Source organism: Notamacropus eugenii, chromosome 3 (assembly GCF_028372415.1).
Source record: "Notamacropus eugenii isolate mMacEug1 chromosome 3, mMacEug1.pri_v2, whole genome shotgun sequence".
Classification (NCBI taxonomy): domain Eukaryota; kingdom Metazoa; phylum Chordata; class Mammalia; order Diprotodontia; family Macropodidae; genus Notamacropus; species Notamacropus eugenii.
The window spans coordinates 318,373,693-318,400,914 of NC_092874.1; the positions used below are offsets into that span (position 1 = coordinate 318,373,693).

At 39.1% G+C, this 27,222-nt stretch overlaps 1 protein-coding gene across 5 annotated transcripts in view; it reads right to left on the reverse strand.

Annotated features, from left to right (window-relative positions):
• The window catches only part of MELK (maternal embryonic leucine zipper kinase), a 97,820-nt gene that overhangs the window by 35,241 nt on the left and 35,357 nt on the right, over window positions 1-27,222 (reverse strand). For all 5 annotated transcript variants that reach the window (XM_072596788.1, XM_072596785.1, XM_072596786.1 and 2 more), the window contains one exon: window positions 26,752-26,850. In XM_072596788.1, the coding sequence (XP_072452889.1) occupies window positions 26,752-26,850 (99 nt within the window). The remainder of the gene's footprint in view (window positions 1-26,751; window positions 26,851-27,222) is intronic.

Consider the following 27,222-nt stretch of genomic DNA (forward strand, 5'->3'; position numbering starts at 1 on the left):
AGATTCCACCTATTTTCAGGATGGAAAAGAAATCAGAAAGGATTCATGAAAGCAGTCACATCTGAAATGGACCTTAAAGGATGGGGAGTATTGTAAAAGACCGAAACTGATGAGAGAGTTGGTGTGAGTGGTGATTATTCCAGGCAAAAGAAATAATGTGAGCAAAGCGCTAAGGTAGAAAAACATTCTAGGAACAAATATTATAGTCTAGTTTAGCTCTGTGTTGGTTTTTTGGTCCCATTCTTTCTTGCATCAAGCTGTCTCTACTCTAGACATGTCCCTTCCTCCTTCATTGTATCTACACACCCTGCCCCAATACCCAGAAATTTGCATGCTGGAAACTTCCTCCTGCAACCTCATTAATTGGCATCTCTCTGACCATGACAAGAGGTAAGAAAATAACAGACACACCTAATCAAGACCTTCCCTATAAAACATCTGGCCTTCCTCATAACAGAGCAGCCCCCTTGGACCTTCAGATGGCAGAGATGGTAAGTTGCTGACACGAGCTGGGCCAGGTCAGAAGGGCCATACCTTCATTTATCACACCTTCTTTTATCTCTTCTTCCTGACACGCAGAGGCCCTGAGCTGGCTAAGTACCACTGAGACTGGGTTCACAAACCAGGTCAGATTGAAGACTTGACTCCAAGAGGGTCTGCTTTTCTCTTACACTACTGCCCCCCTCTGGAGTGTTTCCCAAATGGGAGCAATAGGGTCCCCAGTTCCTAAGAACATACAGGGCACACATCTAGCTGTACTCATCTCAAGTGCCTATGACGCACCTGGGTGTCTCAAGTTAGACACCTTTTCTAAGTTAAAATGCCCTTGAAATAAAAGCCTATTGATTTTTAGCACTGATGGCTGATCTGCCATCTGTGAAATTATCAAAGTTCCCCAAAAAGGTAGTAATGGAGAGAAATAGCATCCAAAGGCCTTACCCCTAGGGGTGAGAAGATAGGGTACATCTCACTTTCCCACAGTCAGTCAAGTGGTTTATCTCCAGTGCAACCATAACTGCTCTTATGACCCAATGCCTCCCCCTATTCTTTAGTTTCCCCCTTTCTGAACTAGACATTGACCCCTCAGAACCTAACTACTATCCAGGCACCAGCTGTGCTTGTGACAACAGAAAATTCTGAACACCTCCCCATGTCATCCCCACCCAGACCATCAGGTCACTTCATGACTATGACAGGTGGCCCTCAGAAGTCAAGTCATAGTAAATGTTTGCTGACTTGACTATGAAGATAGGCTCTAGGCTGTGAGGGCAGTGACCTGTAAGATCCCCACCCCTTTTTGTTTGGGGTTGGACAGAATGAGTCACACAGGATGAGCAGGGATAGGTTGTAACAAGAGGACAAATCTTAGTACATTATTTTTCCTCCACTTCCAAATTTCCCTATTTCTCTCAAGAACACTACCATCTTCCCATTTCCTTCATGGTCACAATGCCAGTGCCATCTTTAATTCCTCACACTCTCTCACCTCACGTGTCCAAGTCTTGTTGTTCCCACTGCCACATCTCTCCAGTACAAGCCTTTTCTTCTGCTCACAGGGCCACTCGCTTAGTTTAGGCCTCCATCACCTCTTCCACAGATTTCTGTAATAGCACCTTACTTGAGTTCCTGCCTCTAGTCTCTCCCCATTCACATCCAAAGTAAACTGGACCCAACACAACAGTCTCACTCCTTGAGTCAAGTGGTGTTCTCTTCACTTGCCATAACCTTCTTCATTTCTATTTTGGGTAAGTTTTGTAATGGACATAATCACTAGTACACAGCAGTAGGGGAGGGGCAGATTTTACCTGTGATTTCATTGCTACAGGGAGCTCCTAAGTGAGGAAACTTTCTACCAATGCAGGGCTGCTCCTTTTCTGCAATTTTTTTTAGGGGGAGGGAGAGAACAGGTCACCCCCTCTATCTCCCAAGCTAGTAGAATCCCATTGTTGACCATCACAGAAACTCTGACCTTCTTTGAATGTCCAGAGCGCTCATCATAATGGTACTAGACTTAGTGTAGATGGCCCGAGGATAAGTACATGGTACAACAGCAGCCCTCTGAGACCTAAGAGCTGCCTAGAGCAGGAAGAAGTTAGAACACTTAGCCACAGTCACATGCCCAGTATGCAGCAAAGGCAAGACTAGAACTCAGGTCTTCCTAGCTTCCAGGCTAGTTAATAAGCAATAAAAATGTTTGGAGACCTGATAGATGGCATACAGAAAATTCAACCCATAACATGAAGTAAAGCCATGGCTATTACATGGAAAACCTCAAACACCAGGTATTTCTCTGAACTGCCACCACCCCTCCAGCTGCCCCGGCACTCTTGGTTACAGGCAGCTTAGACACAAGGGTCTTCACTAATCGAACCCAGCTCTATAGAAACACAAGACATAGACAAAAACTAAAGACATGCTAAAGCTGTGGCCGTAACTTCCAGTTTAAACTGAACAGGCGCAGCAAACCCACTAAATACAGGGAAGTCCACGTTAGGAATGTAATAGGTGCGGAACTCCCTGGGGGTATGTAATCTTCCCCATTTCATTAGTGTTACTGTAAGTATTTTATAATTTTTAAATATCTTACAAAAACCAACATGTCCATTTTATTTTAAATTATAATTCAGAGTTGTTAGAAAGCAACCACACTCCTAAGCTATCTTACTTTACTTTCATTAAACGAGTCATTTAAAGACTTTGCTAATATTTGAGTGCCAAGAACTGCAGTATATCAATGCTCGTGTCTGAACAGTTATGGTACATGAATATAGGTGAAGTTAATAAGATTACTACTCAATCCAATTTATTAGTAGTCATGCTACAAAATGCAGTTGAGATTTTAGGTTAAAAATGCAGAAGATAAACAAAATAAGTCTGCCTCAAACCAGACTTACACACAGGATGTCAAGTTTTGGTGGGTTTTCAATCAAACCAGGAAGCATTGAGTGAAGTGTTATTCCCAAGTGAGGAATTTTAGCACATTCTAGGCAAGGAAACATACTGCATGCAAGTGATACGACACCTTAATTAGATTCAACCAGCAGACTGTATTACATTGCGACTCGGAACAATAGTTCTCAGCTGAGATTACAATAAATTTCAAAATCTATAATGTGTGAAATTAAATTCCACAATAATGCATAAAAGTCCTAATTTGAATCAATTTTCAACTTGCAAAAACATGAAAACCTAAAAAACAAAATTCAAGATAGTAGAAACAAAGAATATGTAGTATTGGCAAATAATATTGATTAGAAAGGTTATATTTCTTCTCAACACATTCATCTTACTGCAGAGAGTTAAAAATGAAAGGTCAAAATCAAATTAACTTAAATTTTTAAAGTTAGCTTTGTAACTCATTAACATACTATCCCAAAAAGGACCAGATGACCAGGATGTACCAAATGTTTTAAGGGATTTTGTTTGTACTTTTAAGGCAAAGAATTTGAAATTTGCATATGGATAATTTACCATGAATAGACATTACAAAATAGCTGCCGTTTTCAAAGACAATATACATAAATGGTTGTGTTAGAAGTCAAGAATTAATGCACAAAATACATTTTGTTGGCAAAATAGAGGTATAAGAATATTTTTTTTTAATCTAGATTGCTAGAAAAGCTATTACTTGCCACTATCAGGTGGTAACCACTGAGTTGGTAACTTGGGGTATATCTGGAGACACAGATTCCTAGGATTTAGAGCTGAGAGGCACCTTAGAGATTATCTAACTCAAACCCCTCATTTCACAGTTAAGGAAACAAACCCAATGAAGAATTGATGAAGTATTTATTACGTATGTACATTCCATGCATTGTGCTAGGTGCAAGAGATACACAGCACAAAAGTGGCACAGCCCCAGCCTCAAGGAACATACACACGTTCTAGCAGGGAGTATACACCTATGTGTATATACAAAACAGGTATGAGGTAAGGGTGTGGGGAAGGTACCAGCAGCTGGGGCAAGGGGGGGGGGGGGGGGGAGGCGGGGCAGGAGTAGGGGGGTTTTGATTTAGCCTTTGAAATTATCCCTGGTTGTTTTGCTTTTTGCTATGTTATTACAGCAGTTTCCTCCAAAAATGGAGAGCACTTTGTCAGGTCCACAAAGCCTTCATGGGCAGAGTACTGAAGCCTTCATGTCACAGTCATCCAGGTAACTACCACAATGCAAAGCACTGAATTAGGTCCTTGGGAGATTAAAGACATGATTCCTGCCCTCATGATGATTATAATCTAGGAAATGACCTGAACAAGCTACCATAGCTAAAACCACAACTATTCAAATCATGATGTTCTATAACTGAGCTATTCTCACATTAGCACGTGGAATGCCTAGTCCACAATATTTACTGATATGGCATAGAACCTGAAGCTATCATAGGAACCCAATTAATTTTTCCTCTTAGGTACAGGACCACCTCCCCTCTATTCACTTCAAAGATCATACTCCTTTTTACTGAGAACGATCCCTTGATGATATAATATTAAAGACAGTGGCCTAGAAGTCAAGAAGCCAAGATTTTAGTATAACAAATGTGACCATCCATGGGATCTTAGGCAAAACCTCTAGAAGGACCCTTCAGTTTCTCTCTCCCTCCCAACCTCTCATCCCGCCTCTTCAGAGCAGGAATGGGATAGTACATGACTCTCAACGACTACTTTTAAATCATGTTGGTAGGCGTGTCCTATTTTAACTGCCTTTCCACTTTCTATTCATGTCTTCTGTAGCGCCCATCTAATCTCACAACTGACGAAAGCAAATCCTCTAGATTTATTGATTTCATCTTTAATCAAAAGAATGTCCTTCAATTTTGTCTTAAGCAAAAATGACCTTTTAAGGAACACATACTGGAGGGCAACCAGGTCCTTTTGATTCTTTCTAATATGCCACTGGGAACGTTCCTCTTCTCTAAATGATACTCTCTCCTCTCTTCATTCAGTTTCCTATCTAAATATTCCTGATATCTCTTCCTTCCTCCCCTAACCTCTTCACCAGTATTTGACAAAAAGAATCGCTGCTCCGAGAGGTACAGATCCGAGCAGGCTTCAGAGACGGGATCTCCAATGGCGGCACAAGCCCCCCGACCCACAGGTGACGAGGGTCGGTGAGAGAGTCTCTTTGGCGGGTCGAAAGGGGAGTGGGGTGCCCCCATGGCTCGGCCCCCCCGCCCCCGGGAGATAGAAGCTGAGAGGCGGCTGCAGACAGGGGCTCCCCAAGCGGGCGGGAGCCTGCATCCATTGTGGAAGGTCTGTGCATAAACCCCCAGAGGGAACTGTGCCTGAGAGGTGGCCCTGCCCCAATCTGACCATCTGAACTTAATTCTCACACTGAATAGCAGCCCTGCCCCCGCCAAAAGCCCTAAGGCGGGAAGCAGCATTTGAATCTCAGTCCCCAAACGCTGGCTGGGAGGACCAGGAGGCCAGGTGGGTGTGAGGAGAACATTCAGAGGTCAAGCCACTGGCTGGGGAGAATGCCCAGAAAAGGGAAAAGAAATAAAACTATTGAAGGGTACTTTCTCGGAGAAAAGACACTTCCTCCCTTCCTTTCTGATGCGGAAGAACAATGCTTACCATCAGGCAAAGACACAGAAATCAAGGATTCTGTGTCCCAGCCCACCCAATGGGCTCAGGCCATGGAAGAGCTCACAAAGATTTTTGAAAATCAAGTTAGAGAGGTGGAGGAAAAACTGGGAAGAGAAATGAGAGGGATGAAAGAGAAGCATGAAAAGCAGATCAGCTCCCTGCTAAAGGAGAACCAAAAAAATGTTGAAGAAATTAACACCTTGAAAACTAGCCTAACTCAATTGGCAAAAGAGGTTCAAAAGGCCAATGAGGAGAAGAATGCTTTCAAAAGCAGAATTAGCCAAATGGAAAAGGAGATTCAAAAGCTCACTGAAGAAAATAGATCTTTCAAAACTGGAATGGCACAGATGGACACTAAGGACTTTATGAAAAAGACAGATATCACAGAACATAGCGAGAAGATTCGAAAAATGGAAGATAATGTGAAATATCTCATTGGAAAAACAACTGACCTGGAAAATAGAATCAGGAGAGACAATGTAAAAATTCTGGGACTACCTGAAAACCATGATCAAAAGAAGAGCCTAGACATCATCTTCCATGAAATTATCAAGGAAAACTGCCCTGAGATTCTAGAACCAGAAGGCAAAATAAATATTCAAGGAATCCACAGAACACCGCCTGAAAGAGATCCAAAAAGAGAAACTCCTAGGAACATTGTGGCCAAATTCCAGAATTCCCAGGTCAAAGAGAAATATTACAAGCAGCTAGAAAGAAACAATTCAAGTATTGTGGAAATACAATCAGGATAACACAAGATCTAGCACCCTCTACATTAAGGGATAGAAGGGAATGGAATAGGATATTCCAGAAGTCAAAGGAACTAGGACTAAAACCAAGAATCACCTACCCAGCAAAACTGAGTATAATACTTCAGGAGAAAAAATGGTCTTTCAATGAAATAGAGGATTTTCAAATTTTCTTGATGAAAAGACCAGAGCTGGAAAGAAAATCTGACTTTCTAACACAAGAATGAAGAGAACCATGAAAAGGTGAACAGCAAAGAGAAGTCATAAGGGACTTACTAAAGTTGAACTGTTTACATTCCTACATGGAAAGACAATATTTGTAACTCTTGAAACATTTCAGTATCTGGGTACTGGGTGGGAGTACACACACACACACATGCACAAACGCACACATACATAGAGACAGAGTGCACAGAGTGAATTGAAGAGGATGGGATCATATCTTATAAAAAAAAATGAAATCAAGCAGTGAGAGAGAAATATTGGGAGGAGAAAGGGAGAAGTTGAATGGGGCAAATTATCTCTCATAAAAGAGGCAAGCAAAAGACTTATTAGTGGAGAGATAAAGAGGGGAGGCAAGAGAAAAACATGAGGTCTATCTCATCACATTCCACTAAAGGAAAGAATAAAATGCACACTCATTTTGATAGGAAAACCTATCTCATAATACAGGAGAGTGGGGGACAGGGGCACAAGCAGGGTGGGGGGGAGGATGGAGGGGAGGGCATGGGGAGGAGAATGCAATCCGAGGTCGACACTCATGGGGAGGGAAAGGATCATAAGAGAATAGAAGTAATGGGGGACAGGATAGGATGGAGGGAAATATAGTTAGTCCTATACAACACAACTAGTATGGAAATCATTTGCAAAACTACACAGATTTGGCCTATATTGAATTGCTTGTCTTCCAAGGGGAAGGGGTGGAGAGGGAGGGAGCTAAAGAAGTTGGAATTCAAAGTGTTAGGATCAAATGTAATGTTCTTACCACTGGGAAATAAGAAATACAGGTTAAGGGGTCAAGAAAGCTATCTGGCCCTACAGGACAAAAGAGAAGACGGAGACAAGGGCAGAGAGGGAGGATAGAGGAGAGAGCAGATTGGTCACAGGGGCAATAAGAATGCTTGGGTTTGGGGGGGGGGAGGGGATAAAAGGGGAGAAAATTTGTAACTCAAAATTTTGTGAAAATAAATGTTAAAAGTTAAATAAAAAAAAAGAATCAAGAAAATGTTTCATCAAAATGCTACTTTTTCTGCTTTGAAATGATAATAAAACACTCATAATAGCAGCTTTTTAAAGCAAAATATACTGGGTGGGGCGTCACAGAGGTTGGGGAGGAGTGTCTACAAAGGCATGTCTTAAAGAGCTTTCTCTCTTCACAGTGCTGAGACCCATAGCTAGAATGATCAATGCTGCTACCACCTGGAAAGCTGTGAGCTACTACTAAGACAATATGCTTCAAGTCCATGAACACGCTATGAAACAAGATTCAAAAATGTTCAGCTTCCCTTGACTAGTCACATTGGCCTCTAAGTTCAAGTTCAAAAATTAGATATGAATAAACAATATATTCCATTAGTTGCTCTATGTCCTTCCTCATTTTCCACTCTTTCCCTAACTAGAAACATACTATTAACATAAACATCCATTAACCCAAAAAACGACAAAAACCAAATTGTCCCTCAGGCCTGCTATTCTCACCTTCAACCTACCATCCTCCTTTTCTCCTCCTCTTCACTTCCGAAGTTCTAGAAAGAATAATCTATACTTGTTATCATAATTTCTTCACTTTGTCAAATCTCCGTCAATAATTAGTGAATCCCTAAATCCAATAGTTATTTCCCCCACCATTGGAAAAACAACTTGGCGTTTCTACATAACCCCAAATCATGCATATTATATATAGAACATACAAATAAAGCAATTTTTATAGCTATTACCTTTCCAAACTCTGAGAGAAAATAGAAAAAATGTTGGTAAGGGTACAGGAACAGGCACTTATGCCATAGGAAGAAATGTGAAAGGGTAAACAAATTTTGGAGGAAAATATGGAAATTCATTGCAAGAGCTATATCTTAAACATCAAAATCCTGGGACTACATCCTAAAATGTATCCTCCAAAAAAGTGACATTTGTATAAAATATTCATAACTGTCTTACTTATAATAAATACCAAAAAATGGAAACAACCTATGTGTTTATAATGACTAGAAAGTAGGTAAGTCAAGTACAGCTTATTAACTTAATACAACATTATAGTGCTACAAAAAAATTATAGATATGAAGCCTATGCAAGGAAATCAGAAAGGACCTACACAATGACACAAAATCAGTCAAGTGACAAGCATCTATTAAGCACCTACTGTGCTAAGTGTTTGGTATACAAAGAATGAAAGAACCCCTACTCACAAGAAGCTTATATGCAACGTAAGATCAGCAGGAGCAGCACCATGAAATACACATTAACCATAACTATATATACATAAAGTCAAAGAGAGCCAAATATAGTAACTTTAGATAAAGTTGGAAAGGGGCACAGAGCAAATATTTTTCTGATACGTATGAATACATTTGGTCTTTCTTTGCTATATGTTAAGGATTTTACAGAAAACTTCAATTGTTAATTGATGTATCTGTCTTTGTTAATGGTTATTAAGTTTATGATAAAAACAGCACTGTAATGCAGAGTACCAGATTCAGTATAAAAAAGAATCCCTCGGTCATTAATTAGCTCTCACTAAAGAATGGCTCTCCACAGAAGGTGGCAACTGACATGAGCCTTAAAGGGAGCCAGGGATGCTGAGATGGGGAGGTGAAGACAGAGGGCATTTTAGGCAAGTGAGATCTGTGCAAAATCATGGCGGAAGGAGGAGATGGAATGTCAAGACTGAGACGCAACAAGTAAGCCAGCTTGAATGAAAAAAGGCAGTAAGAACAAATAAGCCTGAAAAGGTAGACTGGAGCCAAACAGTAAGGGGTTCTGAATGCCGTGAAGAATGGGTTGGAAAGACTGAACGCTAATTAGGAGGCTATTGCAATAGTACAGGTGAGTGGTTAAAGAGGAGACAAAGCCAAGACATTTCATGGAGGTGGAGGAGATTTAGCAGATTAGCCATGGGTTTGAGAAAGACTGAAAAAACAAGGTTGCAAGCTCTGGTAGCTAAATGGTGGTATCCTCCAAAGAAAAGGAGAAACGTGAAGGACAACAGGTTTAGGGGAAAAGAGAATGAGTTAATTTGGACATACTGAATTGGAGATGCAGAACTAAAGAGTGAAATGACACCTGCAGATATGATCTGATGAGATTACAGAGAGAGAATAAAAAAACACCACTGTTTGGGAATGGGACTTAATTTGGGGGGGAGGGGGGCAAGGGGTAGGGAGAGGAGAAGAAGTGTCCAGACAGGCAGAAGAAAGGATAGAACAGTGATCCCAAAATTCAGGGAAGTAAGAATATTCAAGAGGAGGCCATCAACAGTCAAAATGCTGCAAGTTCAAAAAGGATGAAGAATAAGAAAAAGGTATCCGAGTCAGCAGTTAGGGGATCATTGGTAACCTCTAGAAAGACAAGTTTCAGTTGAATTGTAAAGTCAGGTGCCTAATTGCAAAAATGTGAAAACTAGATGGAACGAAAGGAAATGGAAGCAAATTTTTTTCTAAAAGTTTGACCATGAAAGGAAGGTGAGACATGGGACACTGAAGAAAAGGAGAGTCAAATGAGTGGTGATATCTGGGAAAGTTTGTTGGCAACAGGGAAGGAGCCAGTGGAGGAAGAATGGAGACAAAAGAAAAAGACTGAAGGGGTAAGCTCCCGAAGGTGACAGAAGAAAATGGGATCAAAGGCACAAGTAAAGGGATGTCCTTGACAAGGACCACCTTTTTGCCAAAGATTGGAGCAAAGGAGGAAAAGAAAAGTGAGGATAATGTCAAGGGGTTCTAAGAAAGCACTCACAACTATCACTTCTGTTTTCTTGGTAAGGTGGAGTGGCACAAGGTGCATTAGCTCAGCAGCAAGAAACCATTTAGCACAAAAAAATTTATGTAACTACATATCATATGTATTAGATACTGTCAAACTATGTTGAATTTTAAGTAATATCAACTATTTATCTTCACTATCCCCTAAGCTTAAAAAAGAATAGTTTTTTATCAGTTCCTCAATTCTTATTTTATATGAGCTTATTCTAACATTTTACTGTCCCTTATTATCCCTGCAAATAAAGATAATGTTCTCATAATCCCTACTATCTGTAAGCCAAAGGAGTATCAAGAGTGGGCCTCAAATATGAAGCAGCCCATTCCACATTTGGCTACAGTGGCAGAGTTGCAATACCTCTTGCTTCCCACTGCTACTTTCAGATTCTCCCTCTACCTCCATCACTCAGCAATCTCCCTTCTTATGAAATCCACTTTTAGCACCCAATCTAGATGCTAATTGTTACCGTCAATCCAAAGGACATTCTCCTTCCTTTCTCAATGAGTTCAGTTCTTGGCTCACGGTATCTGCCCTCATTCTAAGCAAATATAACATATATGTTAAATGTTTCATCAAATATCTTAACTTGGAAATTTCTCAATCTACTCAGCTCCTATCTAACCTATCTATACAGTTAGGTCCCAATTAATAAAAATAACAAATCTTACGAAGTGGTGACAAGTATTCAAAATCACAATATTTGAAGTTATACTTATATATGTATATATTTATGTAAAATATGGTCACTGTTTCTAGTCCAATGGAAATATGCATTGCTTCCAAGGTCATAATGCAAACCGCTCTCTCTAAACTTACCAAGATAGCCTAATTACCAAACCTAAAGTCTTTTTTCAGTTCTCATTCTGACCTCTCCCCGCTTAGATGTAAGCTGCTTGTAGGTAGGATCACTTCATTCACTGTATCAGATATATCTGGAATATAGTAAACACTTAACAAATACTTGATTAAGTGATTCTTGACCTCTTATCTCTATTGCTGGACCTGCTCTCTTCTCTCAGCTTCTGTGACTCTGCTTTCTCCTGGTTCTCCTCCTACCTGGCTGGATCTTGATCCACATCATGCCCACGAACTTCGGAGCTGTGTGACCTCGGTTAAGTCACTTAACCTCCAATTGCTTCAGTTTCTTCATCTGTGAAATGGAAATAATGATAGCTCCCACCTCCCAGGGTTGTCATGAGGATCAAATGAGATAATATTTGCAAAGCATTTAGCATAATGCCTGGCACAGAGTATGAGCTATGGAATTAATTATCCAGCTCTGGTCTCTCTCTTGAGCTCCAATCTCACATCACCAGCTGCCTATTGGACATTTCAAACGAGATGTCCTACAGTCCTCTCAAACTCTACATATCCAAAACAGAAGTCACCATCTTTCCCCAAAAAGTCACCCTCTCTTTCAAATTTCCTTTTGACTCTCAGGAGCAACAACAACCTTCCAGTTACCCTGTGCTATCCTCAACTCCTCTCTCTTGATCATCCTATATATCCAATCAGTGGCTAAATCCTCTAACTTCTTTAACTGTACTCAATAAATCCCAATGACTCTTTATTTCTTCTAGGATCAAAAATAAATTTATTTGGCAATTAAAGTTCTTTAAAACCTGGCCTCTTCCTATCTTTCGAATCTTGACACTTTACTCCTTTCTATGTACCCTATGGTCTATCCACTTGGAAAAGTCAACTTTTAATCAATCAACAAGCATTTATCAAGTACTTATGATGTGCCAAGCACTACACTAAGGGATACAATGAAATGTAAAGACAGCAACAGTGCCTTGCTCTAAAGGAGTTTCTGAGAAACTCTAAAAGGAAGACAGAATTTAAACAAATAAGTACATACCCAATACAGACAGAGTAGATGGGAGGATGCTTGTGAGGGAATTTGAAGAAGAGATGTTTTTCATACATGACACTTCATCTCACATCTCCAGGGCTTTGCATTGTCCATCCCTCATGTCTGATTCTTAGAATCCCTGGCTTACTTTAAGATTTAACTAAAATATCACCTCTTAAAGGAGGCTTTTCCCAGTCTCAATTCCAAACCCCAAGCTAGTAGGGTCTTTCCCTCTAAGACTACTTGCTATTTATCTATTTTGTAATTATCCTGAAGTAATCAGTTATGTATGATGATCTCTCCCATTCAAATGGAAGCTCCTTCACCCAGAGCATGGCACAGAGGAAGTCTTTAACAAATGCTTGCTGAATGACTGGATGTTTCTCATTGTTAAGTTATTTCCTTAGATCAAACCTAAATATACCTCTCTACAGTTTCTACCCAGTCCCCAGTAAAATGCAATCTTGAGAACCCAGACTATCTGACACTGGCACTGCACATCCCAGCGCCCAGCAGAGTGCCTGGCACAGAGCAGATGCTTCATGAATGCTTACTGCTCTGACTTCTGCTTCCTTGGGCCAAGCAGGACAAGTCCAATCTCTTCTCCAAATAACAGTTCATCAAATACTTGAACATGAGCCATCATTTCTTACCCAACACCCCAAGTGTTCTCTTCTCCTAGGTAAATATGCCTCATTCCTTGAACAAATCTTCACAGGGTATGATCTCAAAGCACTTTGGTATCTTAATTTCCCTACTCTGGAAAAAAGGAGAAAAGAAAACCAGAGAGATTTGGATGTGAATCCAAAGCCTTGAAGTTCCTAAAAGAAAACTGAAGTAGAAAGGACTATCAAGTCATTTTCCTCTCGTTGCTGTTCTAAAGCCCTGCCCACTTCAATGTTTACAGGACAACTGAAGACACCACACACTAAAGAAAGAGAGAGTATTAAGGATGGAAAACAGCAGGGCCAGGAATAAGGGTCACATGCATATTCCCTCCTACAATGAACAAAATTTAGACTGGACAGGAGCCAAAAGGCTGCCTCCCTCCTTCTTGCCCAAAGAACACTTTCTGCCCAGTTCTGAAAGGCTCTACTCACAAAATAAAGGAAGAAAAATAAACTTTTCCCATGTGGTGCTTCTACAGTCATAATAGGACTTAATAACACCTTATAGAGACCTATGCAATAAAATGCCAGCTGTATCAACTAAGATAATTTTAATCATAGGTTTATGATACTTAGAAATGGAAGGTCACAGTCCAATCTGGTCGTGCTACAGATTAGGCCACGAGGATCTTCAAGTCTAAACATTTAAAGTTAAATAAGCACAAGTGCTGGGATTTGAACTCAAGTCTTCTGACTCCAAATCCAATGTTTACTTCACTAAAGCACAATGCCTGAAGAAATCTATAAGCCTGTCCATTTCCTTGGAATGCTGATGCTTATTATCCAAAGTGCAGAATAGAAAAAATGTGGCAGAAGGTTAAAAATATTGGAATAGCTTTCTGGGACCAAGAAACACTTTGCCAATAAGAAAATATAGAGAGGGATAAAGATGACTCCTTAATGCTTTTTGAAACTGCAGCAGTGTCCATATGAAAGGGAAAACTGACCTGGTGCTCAGAAACAGTACTTGGTCCTTCTCCCTTTACTGAGCATGAAGTATAAAAGTGAAGTCGATCATAATGCTTCTCCTTCCTATACCATTCTATTCACACAGCAGCATCTGGTTTTTTGCAAGGCTTAAAATTTGTGCCGCCTGGAATCAGGCATTAGAGAAGGAACTACAGGGGCCACCAATTCTTTGAGGAAGTCTCCAGTCCCTGTTGCTGCTTCTCTAGAGGAACTGGAAGGGATTAAGGGACTTGGCTGCCTCTGGAACACTACCAGATGTCAAGAGCCTGTCCCCCACTCTACCTCCACCCCCTTTTCAAGAATCAAGAAGCCAGACACAGAGGGATTTAACAAAGAAGCAGTAGCAGATGTTACTGCTGCTTTCCTTATAGCTTCCCAGCTGTGAGGGTGTTGAGCTCCCCAGCCTTACTGATTATTCCAACTCTGGCTCCTCCCACCTTTTGTAGCTTTCATTTGCATTAACTGCATTAATTTCAAACCTCACCATAATGACTGAGAAACCAATCAGGCAAGTGAAAACCTAAGGTTGGGATCTTAGTACCACATGTTAACTGAGCAGGAGGTTAGCAGGTTGCAAATCTGACCATCTGGGTCTGCCACCTCCCAGGCTACCTTTCTGCTTCCTGCAAACAGGACTTTTCTAAATCAAATCTTACCTGTCACAACTAAATGGAAAATCAGGGCCTGGCCTAGCAAAAATAATAGGAATATAGAGTCTGAGCAAACACAGAAAGAGAACAATGGGAATAATTCACTCTCTGCTTCAAACAACTCCATCTTTTCCAGGAAGACACTCACACAGATATTGATACCGGAGGCATTACTGCACCACTACTAGATGAAGCACTGTGCTGCATGTTTCAATCCTGTGCCCAGGATAATTGTCCTACTGGCTTGAATGCTACCAGAGAGGGTCCTTCTCATTTCTAAATCTTGCTGATTTTCTGGCTTGAGTACGAAGAAAATCACAGTTGTTCTGATAAACTTTCTCATTTAACAGATGAAGAAACTGAAGTGCAATGAAGTGTAGATGTTCAAGGTCAGTCCAATTAGTAGTAGAACCAGGACTCTTTACTCCCACCAAGTGCCCATGGCATACTTCACTTTTTTCCCTTTAACTATCTTATGGGCATACCTTAGAGATACCAGGGATCCAGTTCCAGACCCCTGCAATAAATTGAATATCACAATAAAGTGAGTCACACAAAGTTGCTGTTTCCCAGTGCATATAAAAGTGATGTGTACACTATACTGTAGCCTATTAAGTATATAATAGTATTGTATCTAAAAAAAAGAATATAAATACCTTAATTAAAAAAATACTTTGATGCTAAAAAATGCTAGCCATCATCTAAACTTTCAGCAACTCGTAGTCTTTTTTTTTGCCAGTGGAAGGTCTCGAAGTTAAAATAAGACCACAGCGAAGTTTGCCACGTTGATTGACTCTTCCTTCTACCAGAGATTTTCACTGTAGCATGAGTTGCTCTGTAATAGCATTTTACCCACAGTAAAACTTCTTTCAAAATTGTTGTCAGTCCTCTCAAATTCTGCCACTGTTTTATCAACTAAGTTTAAGTAATATCCTTCAATACTATTATGTCTCAGAGAACAGGGATACCCAAGGAGAGGGAGAGAGACTAGGGAACGATAAGTCGATGGAGCCGTCAGAATACACATAAGACTCATGGTGCCCAAAATAATTACAATAGTAATATCAAAAATCACTAACCACAGATCACCATAACAGATATAATAATAATAATGAAAAAATGTGAAATTTGGCTAGAATCAACAAAGTACGACACAAACATAATGTGAGCACATACTGTTGGGAAAATGGTGCCAGCAGACTTGCTAAATTCAGAGTTGTCACAAATCTTCCAGTTGTTAAAAAAAAAACCACCTCAATATCCATACAGTGCAATAAAGCAAAAGCACAATAAAAGGAGGTGTGCCCACACTTCAATGGGTCAGTCTTCTCATCAGCGCTCCCTCAGGCAATTCACATCCTAAGAATTCTGTTCATATGCTCCCATAATAGAAGCTCTGTAGAGTACCTACCTAATATGCTAGAGGCCTTCTAGATTGCCTACGTCTTTTATATTTCCTGGGGATCTGTGGAACAATCAGGTGGTCCATCTGTGATTCCTCCCTCTCCTTACACGATAAGCCACACTATGTTTCTGATCACACCTAGGAATACAACAATCTTTACAAAAGTTACATTATCTGAATAAGAAGTGATATAAAGGGATCACCAAGGAAATGTACGCTTTTAATCACACCTAGGAGCTAAAAAAATAATAATAATTTTAATGGCAATCACTTTGACTTAATCACTTTCATGATCTAAAAACTTGACACTCCACTTTCTTAAAATAACCTATCATTCTATCTTTACCTATGTCTCACCTCTCCTATTCTTCCTCTTCATGAAAAGTTTTCAACTCCTCAGTAACCACTGCTTCTAATTCCCTGTCATCCTTTCCCAATATCTACCCTAGAGTCACCTGATTCAATTCCACATTTTCCTCAATTTTCAAATCCCTTACTGCCCCCTCACCAACTCCATCTTATTGCTGCTTATGATTTTTAAAAAAACACTATCCACTTCTGTACTTCTGCACATACTAAAATGAACTAACTAAATTCGCCACAAATGTATGTTTTTTAAACATACACGGGACCCTCATTGAAACAAGACAACCCTTTTGTACCTCCCTAAGTAATACTCTTACTCCTCATAAAGATTACTTGAAACTTCTATCTCCTTAAACCTCCCAAAACACTCCTCCCTCACCCTTTTAGTTGAGGATTTGTCCCATACTTTATACAATAAAGAAGCCAAAAGAACTTAAAAAACAGTTTAACCCTTAAAACACTTTGAATCCCCTGATTAAGAAAAATCTAGGAGCCAAGGGAAACATCCAGTTAAAATATAAAATTATTTTAATTTCTTATAAAGGATTGTGGAAGACTATAAGCAATATCACCTCACAAGATGCACTATAGGTAAAGACAAGTTTCCAGAAAGTTTGCAAGATTATTAGTTAAGATGAACAGGAAGACTTCAGAGAAGCCTGGAAAGACTTATACGAACTGATGCTGAGTAAAAGAGCAAAATCAGGAGAACTTTGTACACAGCAACAACCATAGTGTGCAAGGAATTTTTTCTGGTAGACTTAGCACTTCATTGAAATGCATGGACTTAAAAAATTTCCCATGGACTGTTGAGGTAAAACACGTTCCACTTTTGTATTATGCTATGTTTTGTTTTGCTTTATGGTTTCCCCCATTCATTTTAATTCTTCTATGCAACATGTATTTAACACGTACAGATTATATATAAGATTGTATGCCATCTCAGGGAGGGACTGGAAAAAATCTAAGACATATGGAAGTGATTGTCGAACACTGAAAACAAATAAAATAACTCAAATGAAAAAATAAAGCTACTACCTTCTCTCTAAAAAAGAAAAGAAAAGAAAAAAAAGATTATTAGTTAAGTTCATTCCAAAAGCATCCAGGAAAGTGGCCCAAGCAAAAAAATCACAATCCAAGAACTGAAGCTGAAAATTTGAATAAATAGAATAAGACAACAAACGATGAAAAAATGAGTCAAGAGAAGTCTAAGAGACAAACTCAGAGAAGATTAAACTCACAACAACTATAAAGGCCTCAGTGGGGGGAACAAAAGGTTGGACATAAGAACAATGGTTGCTTGATAACGTGCATCAAGATACAAAAAATAAAATGGCAAACGAAATGAGAGCTGTAGGTGAAAAACTGAAAGAACAAATGGCTTAGAACAGAAGGTAGGAAAATCTTATACAAGTGGATTCTCTAGACAACAAAAGAGTAAACAGAAAGCAAAAACTCCATGAGACAAGAAATATCAGAACAAAATCAAAAGATTGAAAAATTTTCTTTTATGAAGTATCCCCTATAAAAACAACACAAAAAAAGTCAAGGAAAGAGAATCTAAGAATCACCTAACTCTCACAAAGACATGACCAAACAAAAAACCTAGACAACAAAAAAGTAACAAAAGAAAACTGACCAGATTTAGAATCAGAGACCTAAGTGAAAAAAGAGAAATAAACAACCTCTTGAAAAACACTCCAAAGTGAAAACACTGAGGAATGTCACAGCCAAAATGCAAAGCTGGCAGATTGCTCCTATGAGACATATATGGTCCTAATACCTAAAACAGGAAGAGATAAAGTACAGAAATAAAACTATAGAGCAATTAATCCTTAATAAATGTCAGAAATACTGAATAAAATGTTAGCAAAGAAGGTATGTATTAAAGAAGAGTATATACTATGACCAGGTTTGATTCGTACCTTGGCTACAAGGTTGGTTAATATTGGGAAAACTACGAATATAATACATATTAATCCCCAAATAATAAAAAATAAGAGATGTATAAAAGTCTTTGGACAAGATACAATGCAGCTTCATGTTAAAAATAACTAAGTGGTCCATTTTTAATACAATAAATAATATATTTTTTTAAAAAAGAGGTGGGAACACTAGAGATCTTTCTAATGAAACCAAGGGTAAAAAAAGGATGTTTATTGTCCTCATTATTTGGCAGTTCTAAAACTGTTAACTATAGCAACCAAAAAAAGAAAAAGAAACTGAGAAATATTGGTAAAGAGGGAAAAAAGTATCTATTATTGCAGATGAAGAATTTAAAAAACCCTAGAGGGACAACTGAAAATTAACTGAAACAATTAATAACGTCAGTAAAGTAGTAGATCAAAAAAATACACAAAATTATCAGCCTGATCAAAACTCAGAAGAAAGAAATGGAAAAGGAAATTTCATTGAAAGAATGTACAAAATGTCTGGAGCTACCAAGTTATCAACAGGAATTATGACAACAACAGTTACAAAAATAATCACTGGGGTAAGAATTCACTATTCAACAAAAACTCCTAGAAAACTGGAAAGTAGTCTAGAAGAAATCAGTGAGTCCAACAGCTCATGCAAACAACGAGCTCCAAATGGAAACATGACCTATATATATAAAAGGTACTACCATACATCAAATACAGAAGGAAAGGAAGAATCCTGAACAACAATGGATAGGGAAAGAGTTCTTGAACCAATAAAAGATCTCTATCCTCTCCTATACCACAGGAGTCAAGATAGGAATCTGAGATGACAGCATTTTGAAAAATGTGCCAACAGAAGCAGTGCAGATAGCAGTAGAAGGGAAAGAGTTGACTTGGAAAAAATCTTTTAAACAAATTTCTCTGACATATGTCTGATAATCAACACAAATATGGAATTGTTAAACATATATAGGGAGTCAGTTCTCAATAAAACAGTCAAAAGATATGAACATGTAACTTTCAAAAAAAGGCAAACTATCAACAATCATGTGAAAAAACACTCTAGGCACTAACAATAAAAGAAATGAAAATTCAATGAATCGATAAACATTTATTAAACACCTACTATATGCGAAGTCCTGTGCTAAGGACTAGGGATACAAAAAGGCAAAAGACCATACTTGCCCTCAAGGTGCTTACAACATAAAGGAGGAGACAACACAAATTTATACATAGCAAGTCATACACAGGAAAAATAGGAAATAATTAACAAAGGAAAGGCAGTAGAATTAAGATGGGATTTTAGTCAGGAATTAAAGGAAGTCACGGAAGTCAGTAGGTGGAGTTGAGGAGAGAGCATCTAGGCATGGGGGACAGCTAGAGAATTTGCCCAGAGCTGAGGGATGAGATGTCTTGGTTGTGGAAAAGACAGAAGACCAGTGTCACTGGATCAAAGAGGACATGGCAGGGAGCAAAGTGTAAGAAGACTGTAAAGGAAGGAGTGACTAAGCTATTAAAGACTCTGAATGTCAAATGTAGCTTGTATATTTGATCCTGGAGGCAATGGAGAGCCACTGGAGTTTGCTGAATAGAGGAGTAACATGGTAGGACGTGTGCTTTAGGAAAATCACTTTGGTGGCTGAATGGAGGATGGAACGAAATGGGGAGGAGACTTGACGCAGGCCAATCCACCAGCAGGCTACTGCAGTAGTGCAGGTGTGAGGTGATGAGGGCCTGCACCAGGATATGTGGCAGTTTCAGAGGAGAAATGGGGGCATATTAGAGAGATGCAGAGAAAATGAAATCCAAAGGCCTTGTCAAAAGCTTATAAAGTGGAGAGTGAGAGAGGAATTCAGAGTGACTCCTAGGCTGTGAGCATGAGAGAATGCGAGGATGGTGTTGCCTTCTAAAACATAACAGGGAAAGGGAAGAAGGTAGGGATAAGGGTGAGGGTGTGTGTGTATGTTGAGGGAGGCAGGTTAAAGTTTAGGGGAAAAGATAATGAGTTCTGTTTTGGATCTGTTTTGGACATGCGCAGTGTAAGATGTCTACCAGACATTCAGTCTGAAGTATCAGAATGGCAGTCAGAGAAGCAAAATGTGAGGCCAGCAGAGTTTGGGACAAGGTAATCAGATTTGAGAATTATTAGCACAGAGATGGTAATTGAATCCATGGGAGCTAATGATCACCAAGTGAAGTGGTATAAAGGGAGAAAGGAAAGGGCCCAGGACACCTATGGTTAGAAGGCATAATCTGAAAGAGGATCCAGCAAAGGAGACAGAGAAGAAGTTAGATAAGAGAACTAAAAGAAAGGAATGTCTCAATAACCTAGAGAGAAGAGAATGTCAAGGAAGAGAGGGAGTCAACAGCATCCAAGGCTGCAGAGAGGTAACGGAAAATGAGGAACGGGAAAAGGACAATGGAGTTAGCAACTAAGAGATCACTGGTAACTTTGGAGAGAGCAGTTTCTTTGGAATGATAAGGTCAGAAGCCAGATTGTAAGAGGTTAAGAAGACAGTGAAAGGACAGAAAGTGGAGATGCCTATTATAGATGGCCTTTTTAAGGAGGTTAGCTACAAAGGGTGGAAGAAATATAGGACAAGAGTGGGGATAAAAAGCTCAAGTGAGGATTTTTTCAGGAGGGGGAAGACATGAGTGGGTTTGTAGGCAATAAGCAATGAGCCAGTACAGAGGAAGAGACTGAATATAAGTGAGAGTGGGATGACAGCGGAAGCAATCTGCTGGAGAAGATGGGATGGAATAGGATCACTTGAACAAGTAGAAAGGTTAGCTTCGATTAGGAAAAAGGTCCTGTGAGACAGGCACCTGAAAGCACCTGAATGATAGGGGATGAAGAAGAGGGGAGAAAAGGGGAAAAGAGGGAGCTCATGGTGAATGAACGGCCTCAACTGTTACTGTGAAACATAAGGCAAGGTTCTCAGCTGAGGGCAGGGGGAGCCAAGGAAGGTTTGAGGCAGGATGAAAAGATTCAAAAAAGTGAAAGTAGCAAGCTAAGTTGGTAAGAGAGGTTTCATTTGAGGTTCCCCAAATACCCACCAAATTAGTAAAGTTGAGGGAAAAAAATGAAAATTGTTAGAGAGGCAGAGGAGACACTAATGCACCATTGGTGAACTGTGAATTGATTCAATCCCTCTTGAAAGCAATTTGGATCAATAACCAAAATATCAGTAAACTGTGCCTATGCTTTGGCCAAGCAATACCACTCCATAGAGATCAAAGAAAAATGAAAAGATTTCATATTCATATAAAACATTTAGAGCAGCACATTTTTTGTAGCAAAGTTCTGGAAATAAAGCAAGTAAACACCATTGGGAAACAGAAAAACAAATTATGATACATATACATGTGGAATATCAGTGTTCTGTAAGAAATGATAATCCTAGGAGTATTTGTATGAACTGATTCAGAATGAAAGGAGCAGAACCAGAAAAATGACATACACAATGACTACAGCATTGTAAAGGAAAACAAGCAAAGTCTTAATAACTCAGATCAATGTAATTACCAATTATGACTCCAACAGTCAGATTAGAGGCGCAGAATGAGACACACACTTTCAGACATGGCTAATGTAGAGGTCTTTTTCAAATGGAAGGTTTTTATGCTTTTTTTCTTGGAGGTGGATGCTTTGGGAAGAAGCTTAAGAGTGATATTATAAAACAGAAAAGTGTGCCAATGAATCAGCAAAATTACACAGAGCAAAGCCGAGAGATGTTTAAGAGGGGAATGTATACAAGCAGGGAAGTATTGGAACTGCCACGTTACATTTGAAACACAAAAAATAAATCATGTTGTGCATGATAAGAAATGCAGGATGTCATATGGAATCCTCCTTTTCTGTTCTTTGTGTGGAGAAATGCTTTAGTTGGTCTGTCAAGTTGATAATGATAAAAGGAAGCAGCTAAAAGGACATATGACCATATAAACAAAATTTTGTGCATATATAGGTATTCTCTCATCTCTTTAGCACAAAAAAGGGCATGATACATCATTTGTTCTCCAAGACCAAAACTGGTCAAATCAATTACTCAGAATTTGGCTTTTTTTAGTTGTTCTTTTCCTTTATGTTACTGGGGTCAATGTGTATGTGATTTTCCTGGTTCCACTTATTTCATTTTACATCAGTTCATATAAGTCTTCCCATGTTTCTCTGAACTCTTTATAGTCACCACTTCTTATTTCACATATTCATATGCTTTACTCAATCATTCACCACTTGGTGGACACCCATTTTGTTTCGAGTTGCTTACTACCAAAGATGAGCATATCACATCTCTGTAGTGACCCATCTGACTGAAAAGTGAAGAATGTACAAGATTCCACTGTATTCATTGCGTGTTGATTTTTTTTAAAGTATTATATATACACACACATGTATGAATCACGTAAGATCCCATTAAAGCTGTAAAAGAGAGCACTGTTTTCAGCAATCATCTAGTTAATAGCCATAAAGCAAGCAGACATGTTAGACAATGGTATCTGCCACCATTATGGAGGTCAGTGTAAAGTCCGAGCTGAACCAAGATTCTCTAGATGGTAGGATCCTCTAGACACTCCTTTGCTCCTGCTTGCAGACAGAACTGTGCTGACAGCATTAAAAGCAGGAACTCCCTAAACAAGATCCATTTCCTATCTAAGACAGTTAGAGCTGGATCTAACTATCCACACAAGAAAACAACAAACAGGGGGTGGAGTCAAGACGGCAGAATAGAAAAATGCATGTACTCTAGCGCTTCCCCCGCAGCCCACAAAATACCTGTGAAAAATGACTCTCAACAAATCCTAGAGGAGCAGAAGTCACAGAACAACAGAGTGAAAGAGATTTCCAGCGTAAGGTAACCTGGAAGGCCGACAGGAAAGGTCGGTCCCAAGGGACACTGAGCAGAGCAGAGCCCAGCCCTGGTCTTGAAGCACAGAGAGGAACAGGACCTGAACAGACCTCCAGGGCAAAATTCCCAGCAGGGAGGGTTCCAGATCCCTCAACCCACAAGTGACACAGAAAGCTCCAAAGGTCAGTGTGCGAGGGATTTCCCATCTGGGTGAGAGGGGAGCTGCTCCTCCCAGCACTGGCTCCAGGCGGCAGCAGAGGCAGCGGCAACAGCAGCAGAGTGCAGCTATGGTGGCCATGGAAGCAGCCTGGGCCCACTGTCCTAATGGCTCAGCTTAAAGTCTCTGGGGGAATTGAGCAGCTGATCTGAACCTCAGCCCTGAGCACAGTACTGAGGGGAGGAGCACTAGCACCTTCCTCTTGACAAAGGATTCAGAAGTCAAGTAACTGGCTGGGAAAATGACTAAAAAAGGGGAAAAAAATAAGACCATAGAAGGTTACTTTCTCAGAAGAGGAAGAACAAGGCATACTGTCAGAGGAAGTCAAGGCTTCTGCTTCCAGTACCTCCAAAATGAATATGAAATAGGCTCAGGCCATAGAAGACCTTGAAAAGTGAGTCAGCAGCTTGCTAAAGGAGAACCAAAAAAATGCTGAGGAAAATAACCCCTTTAAAAAGAGGCTAACTCAATTGGAAAAAGAGGTCCAAAAAGCCAATACAGAGAAGGAGGTTTTTAAAAAACAGAATTAGCCAAATGGAAAAGGAGGTTCAAAAGCTCACTGAACAAAATAGTTCTTTAAAAAAGAGAGTGGAGTTCAGGGAAACTAATGACTAAGATGATAAACTAAGAAGTTACAAAACAAAACCAAAAGATTGAAAAAATAGAAGATAATGTGAAACATCTCATTGGAAAAACAACTGACCTGGAAAATAGATCCAGGAGAGACAGTTTAAAAATTATGGGACTACCTGAAAGCCATGATCAAAAAAAGAGCCTATTCATTATCTTTCATAAAATTATCAAGGAAAACTGCCCTGACATTCTAGAACCAGAGGGCAAAATCAATATTGAAAGAATCCACCAATCACCTCCTGAAAGAGACCCAAAGAGAGAAACTCCTAGGAATATTGTGGCCAAATTTCAGAGTTCCCAGGTCAAGAAGAAAATACTGCAAGCAGCTAGAAAGAAACAATTCGAGTATTATGGAAATACAGTCAGAATAACACAGGATCTAGCAGCTTCTACATTAAAGGACTGAAGGGCTTGGAATAGGATATTCCAAAAGTCAAAGGAACTAGGACTAAAACCAAAAATCACCTACCCAGCAAAACTGAGTATAATACTTCAAGAGAAAAAAATGATCATTCAGTGATATAGAGGACTTTCAAGCATTCATGATGAAAAGAACAGAAATGAATAGAAAATTTGACTTTCAAACACAAGAATCAAGAGAAGAATGAAAAGGTGGACAAGAAAGAGAAGTCATAAAGGACTTTCTAAAGCTGAACTGTTTACATTCCTACATGGAAAAATAATATTTGTAACTCGAGACTTTTCTCAGTATTTGGGTAGGTAGAGGGATATTTTGCATATGCACACACATACACACATACACACACACACACACACACACACATATAGACAGAGAGTCCAGGCTGAGTTGAATCAGAAGAGATGATACCCATAAAAAAATTAAATTAAATTAAGGGGTGAGAGAGGAAAATACTGGGAGGAGAAAGGGAGAAATGGAATGGGGCAGGCTATCACTCATAAAAGAGATAAGAAAAATCTTGTTCAACAGAGGAGAAAAGAGGAGGTGAGAGGGGAAAAGTGAAATTTACTCTCTTCACATATGGCTTAAGGAGGGAATAACAAGCTCACTCAATTTGGTATGAAAATCTATCTTACACTACAGTAAAGTAGGGGAGAAGGGGACAAGTGCAGTGAGGGGGATGATAGAAGGGAGGACAAATGAGAGAAGGGAGTAACTAGAAGTAAACACTTTTGGGAAGGGATAAGGTCAAATGAGAGAATAGGAACAGGGTAGGATGAAGGGCAATATAGTTAGTCTTACACAACATGACTTTTATGGAAGTCTTTTGCAAAACAAGACATATGTTGCCTGTATTGAATTGCCTGCCTTCTCAGTGGGGAAGAGTGGGGAGGGAGGGAGAGAAGTTGGAGTTCAAAGTATTAAAAACAAATGTTGAGAATTACTATTGCACAGAACTGGGAAATAACAAATACAGGTAATGGAGTATAGAAATTTATCTTGCCCTACAAAAAAAGACAGAAGAGGAGGATAAGAAAAGGGTGGGGTATAATAGAAGGGAGGGTACACTGAGGGAAGGGGTAATCAGAACGCAAGGTATTATGGGGTGAGAGGAGGGGAGAGATGGGGAGAAAAATTGGAACTCAAAATTTTGTGGAAATGAATGTTGAAATCTAAAAATAAATAAAACTAAAAGAAAAAAGAAAATAGGTAATGAATGTCAACTGTCCAAACTAAGAAATGCACTTGGATCAACAATATATAGAGCTGACATATTAGTTTGTGTGTGTGTATATTTGCATGTGTCTGTGTGTGTGTGTGTGTGTGTGTGTGTGTCTTGGACAACGAATTAATCTCAGAATTGAATAGGAAAAAGAGAGTAAGATGGATTACATTTAGGAAACATGTCCTATTTTTTAAATGGCTCCACCTTGTCAATATCAACATCCTTGACTTGTGGAATTTATGGATTCACTAAAGTAAAAGAATGCCATAATCTCTGAAGAATTAAAAATGACTCAAAAGGCAATGGGGAGCATACACCAAAATATTGACATCACTTTTTGTGGTAACAAAGAACTGCAAACAAAGCAGATGCTCATCAACTAAATAAAATGTGATACATTCATGGAAGAAAATATTACTTATGTTTTATAAAAACACAATGAACATGACACAGAGAAGCCCGGAAACACTTAAATGAACTGATCTAAAGTGAAGCAGAGCAAGGAAAACCATAACCACGATAACTACAACATAAACTGAAGTCACAAAACAACAGAAAACAAATAGTGCAAAATCACAACAGATAAGCATAACCCCAAGGAGAGGCATAAGAAGAGATCTCTCCCAACTCCTCTGCAAAGGTGGAAAAAGGGAGGGCCCACAGGTGTGGAACACTGCAGATATTGTCAAATTTTTTTGTACTGATTAACTGTTGAATTTTTTTCCTCTTCTTTCTCTTTTTTAAAAAAAATCCTTCATTCTAAGGAATGGTACTCTAGAAGGAAAAAGGAAGAGGGATATGGGGGAAATCTAAGTGATGTAAAAATAAGACATTAATATAAATATATTTTTTAAACTAATGAAAAAGGGGAAATGGAGAAGCACAAGACAAGTAGCATAAAGGCTACTATCAAAGCGACATATGACTGAAAAAGTCCGTATGCATGGAAAGGAAGGGATAAGTCATGGAAAGTTTGTATAGCCCACTGGCAGATGTTCAGCAATAGGAGAGCTTGAGGAAGGTCCCTAGCGTGCTGGCAGAATGTCTACTGAAAATTAATGGAAGGACATAGACAAAAGTTATAGAAGATGAGAAGGCATGCATGGATTACATCTGTTCCACAGAAGTGTATCCACACAGATGTGATCACAGATCCCTCAAAATGTTCATAATCTACCAGATAAACCATTTTCTACTTGTGTTCAATGTTAAACAATTGCCTAAAATGCAAAATATTCATTTAAATTTCACCATATAATACTTACGGTGATCTTCTTGTATAAAGCCATGACATTATCATCATCAAATGGTAGAAATCCACATAATAGTGCATATAAAAGAATTCCCATGCTCCAAACATCTGCCTAAGGGAGAAAACACCCAAACTGCATTAAAGACAAATTTCAGACTAATAATAAAAAATCTCCTTACGTACTATAAATTCTTATTCACTAGACTATTTGGATAATGGGAAGAATAAAGGAGTTAGGACTATGAAGTTCAAGCAAATTCCTATGTCTTCTAAGCTTCAGACAACATAAAGTCTCTACTCTGTCAAAAGCATGTTAAAAAATCAAACAAGGTTTATATATGTACCACTGTTAATATGAGATGATCCTAATAATTAAAGGACCAGTTTCAAATTAATACATGGGGAGATACTATACAAATCATTAGCAATTATCTTAGAAAATCATAATATAAAGCTATCAGTCATTTTCTTTTTCAGCAAAAGC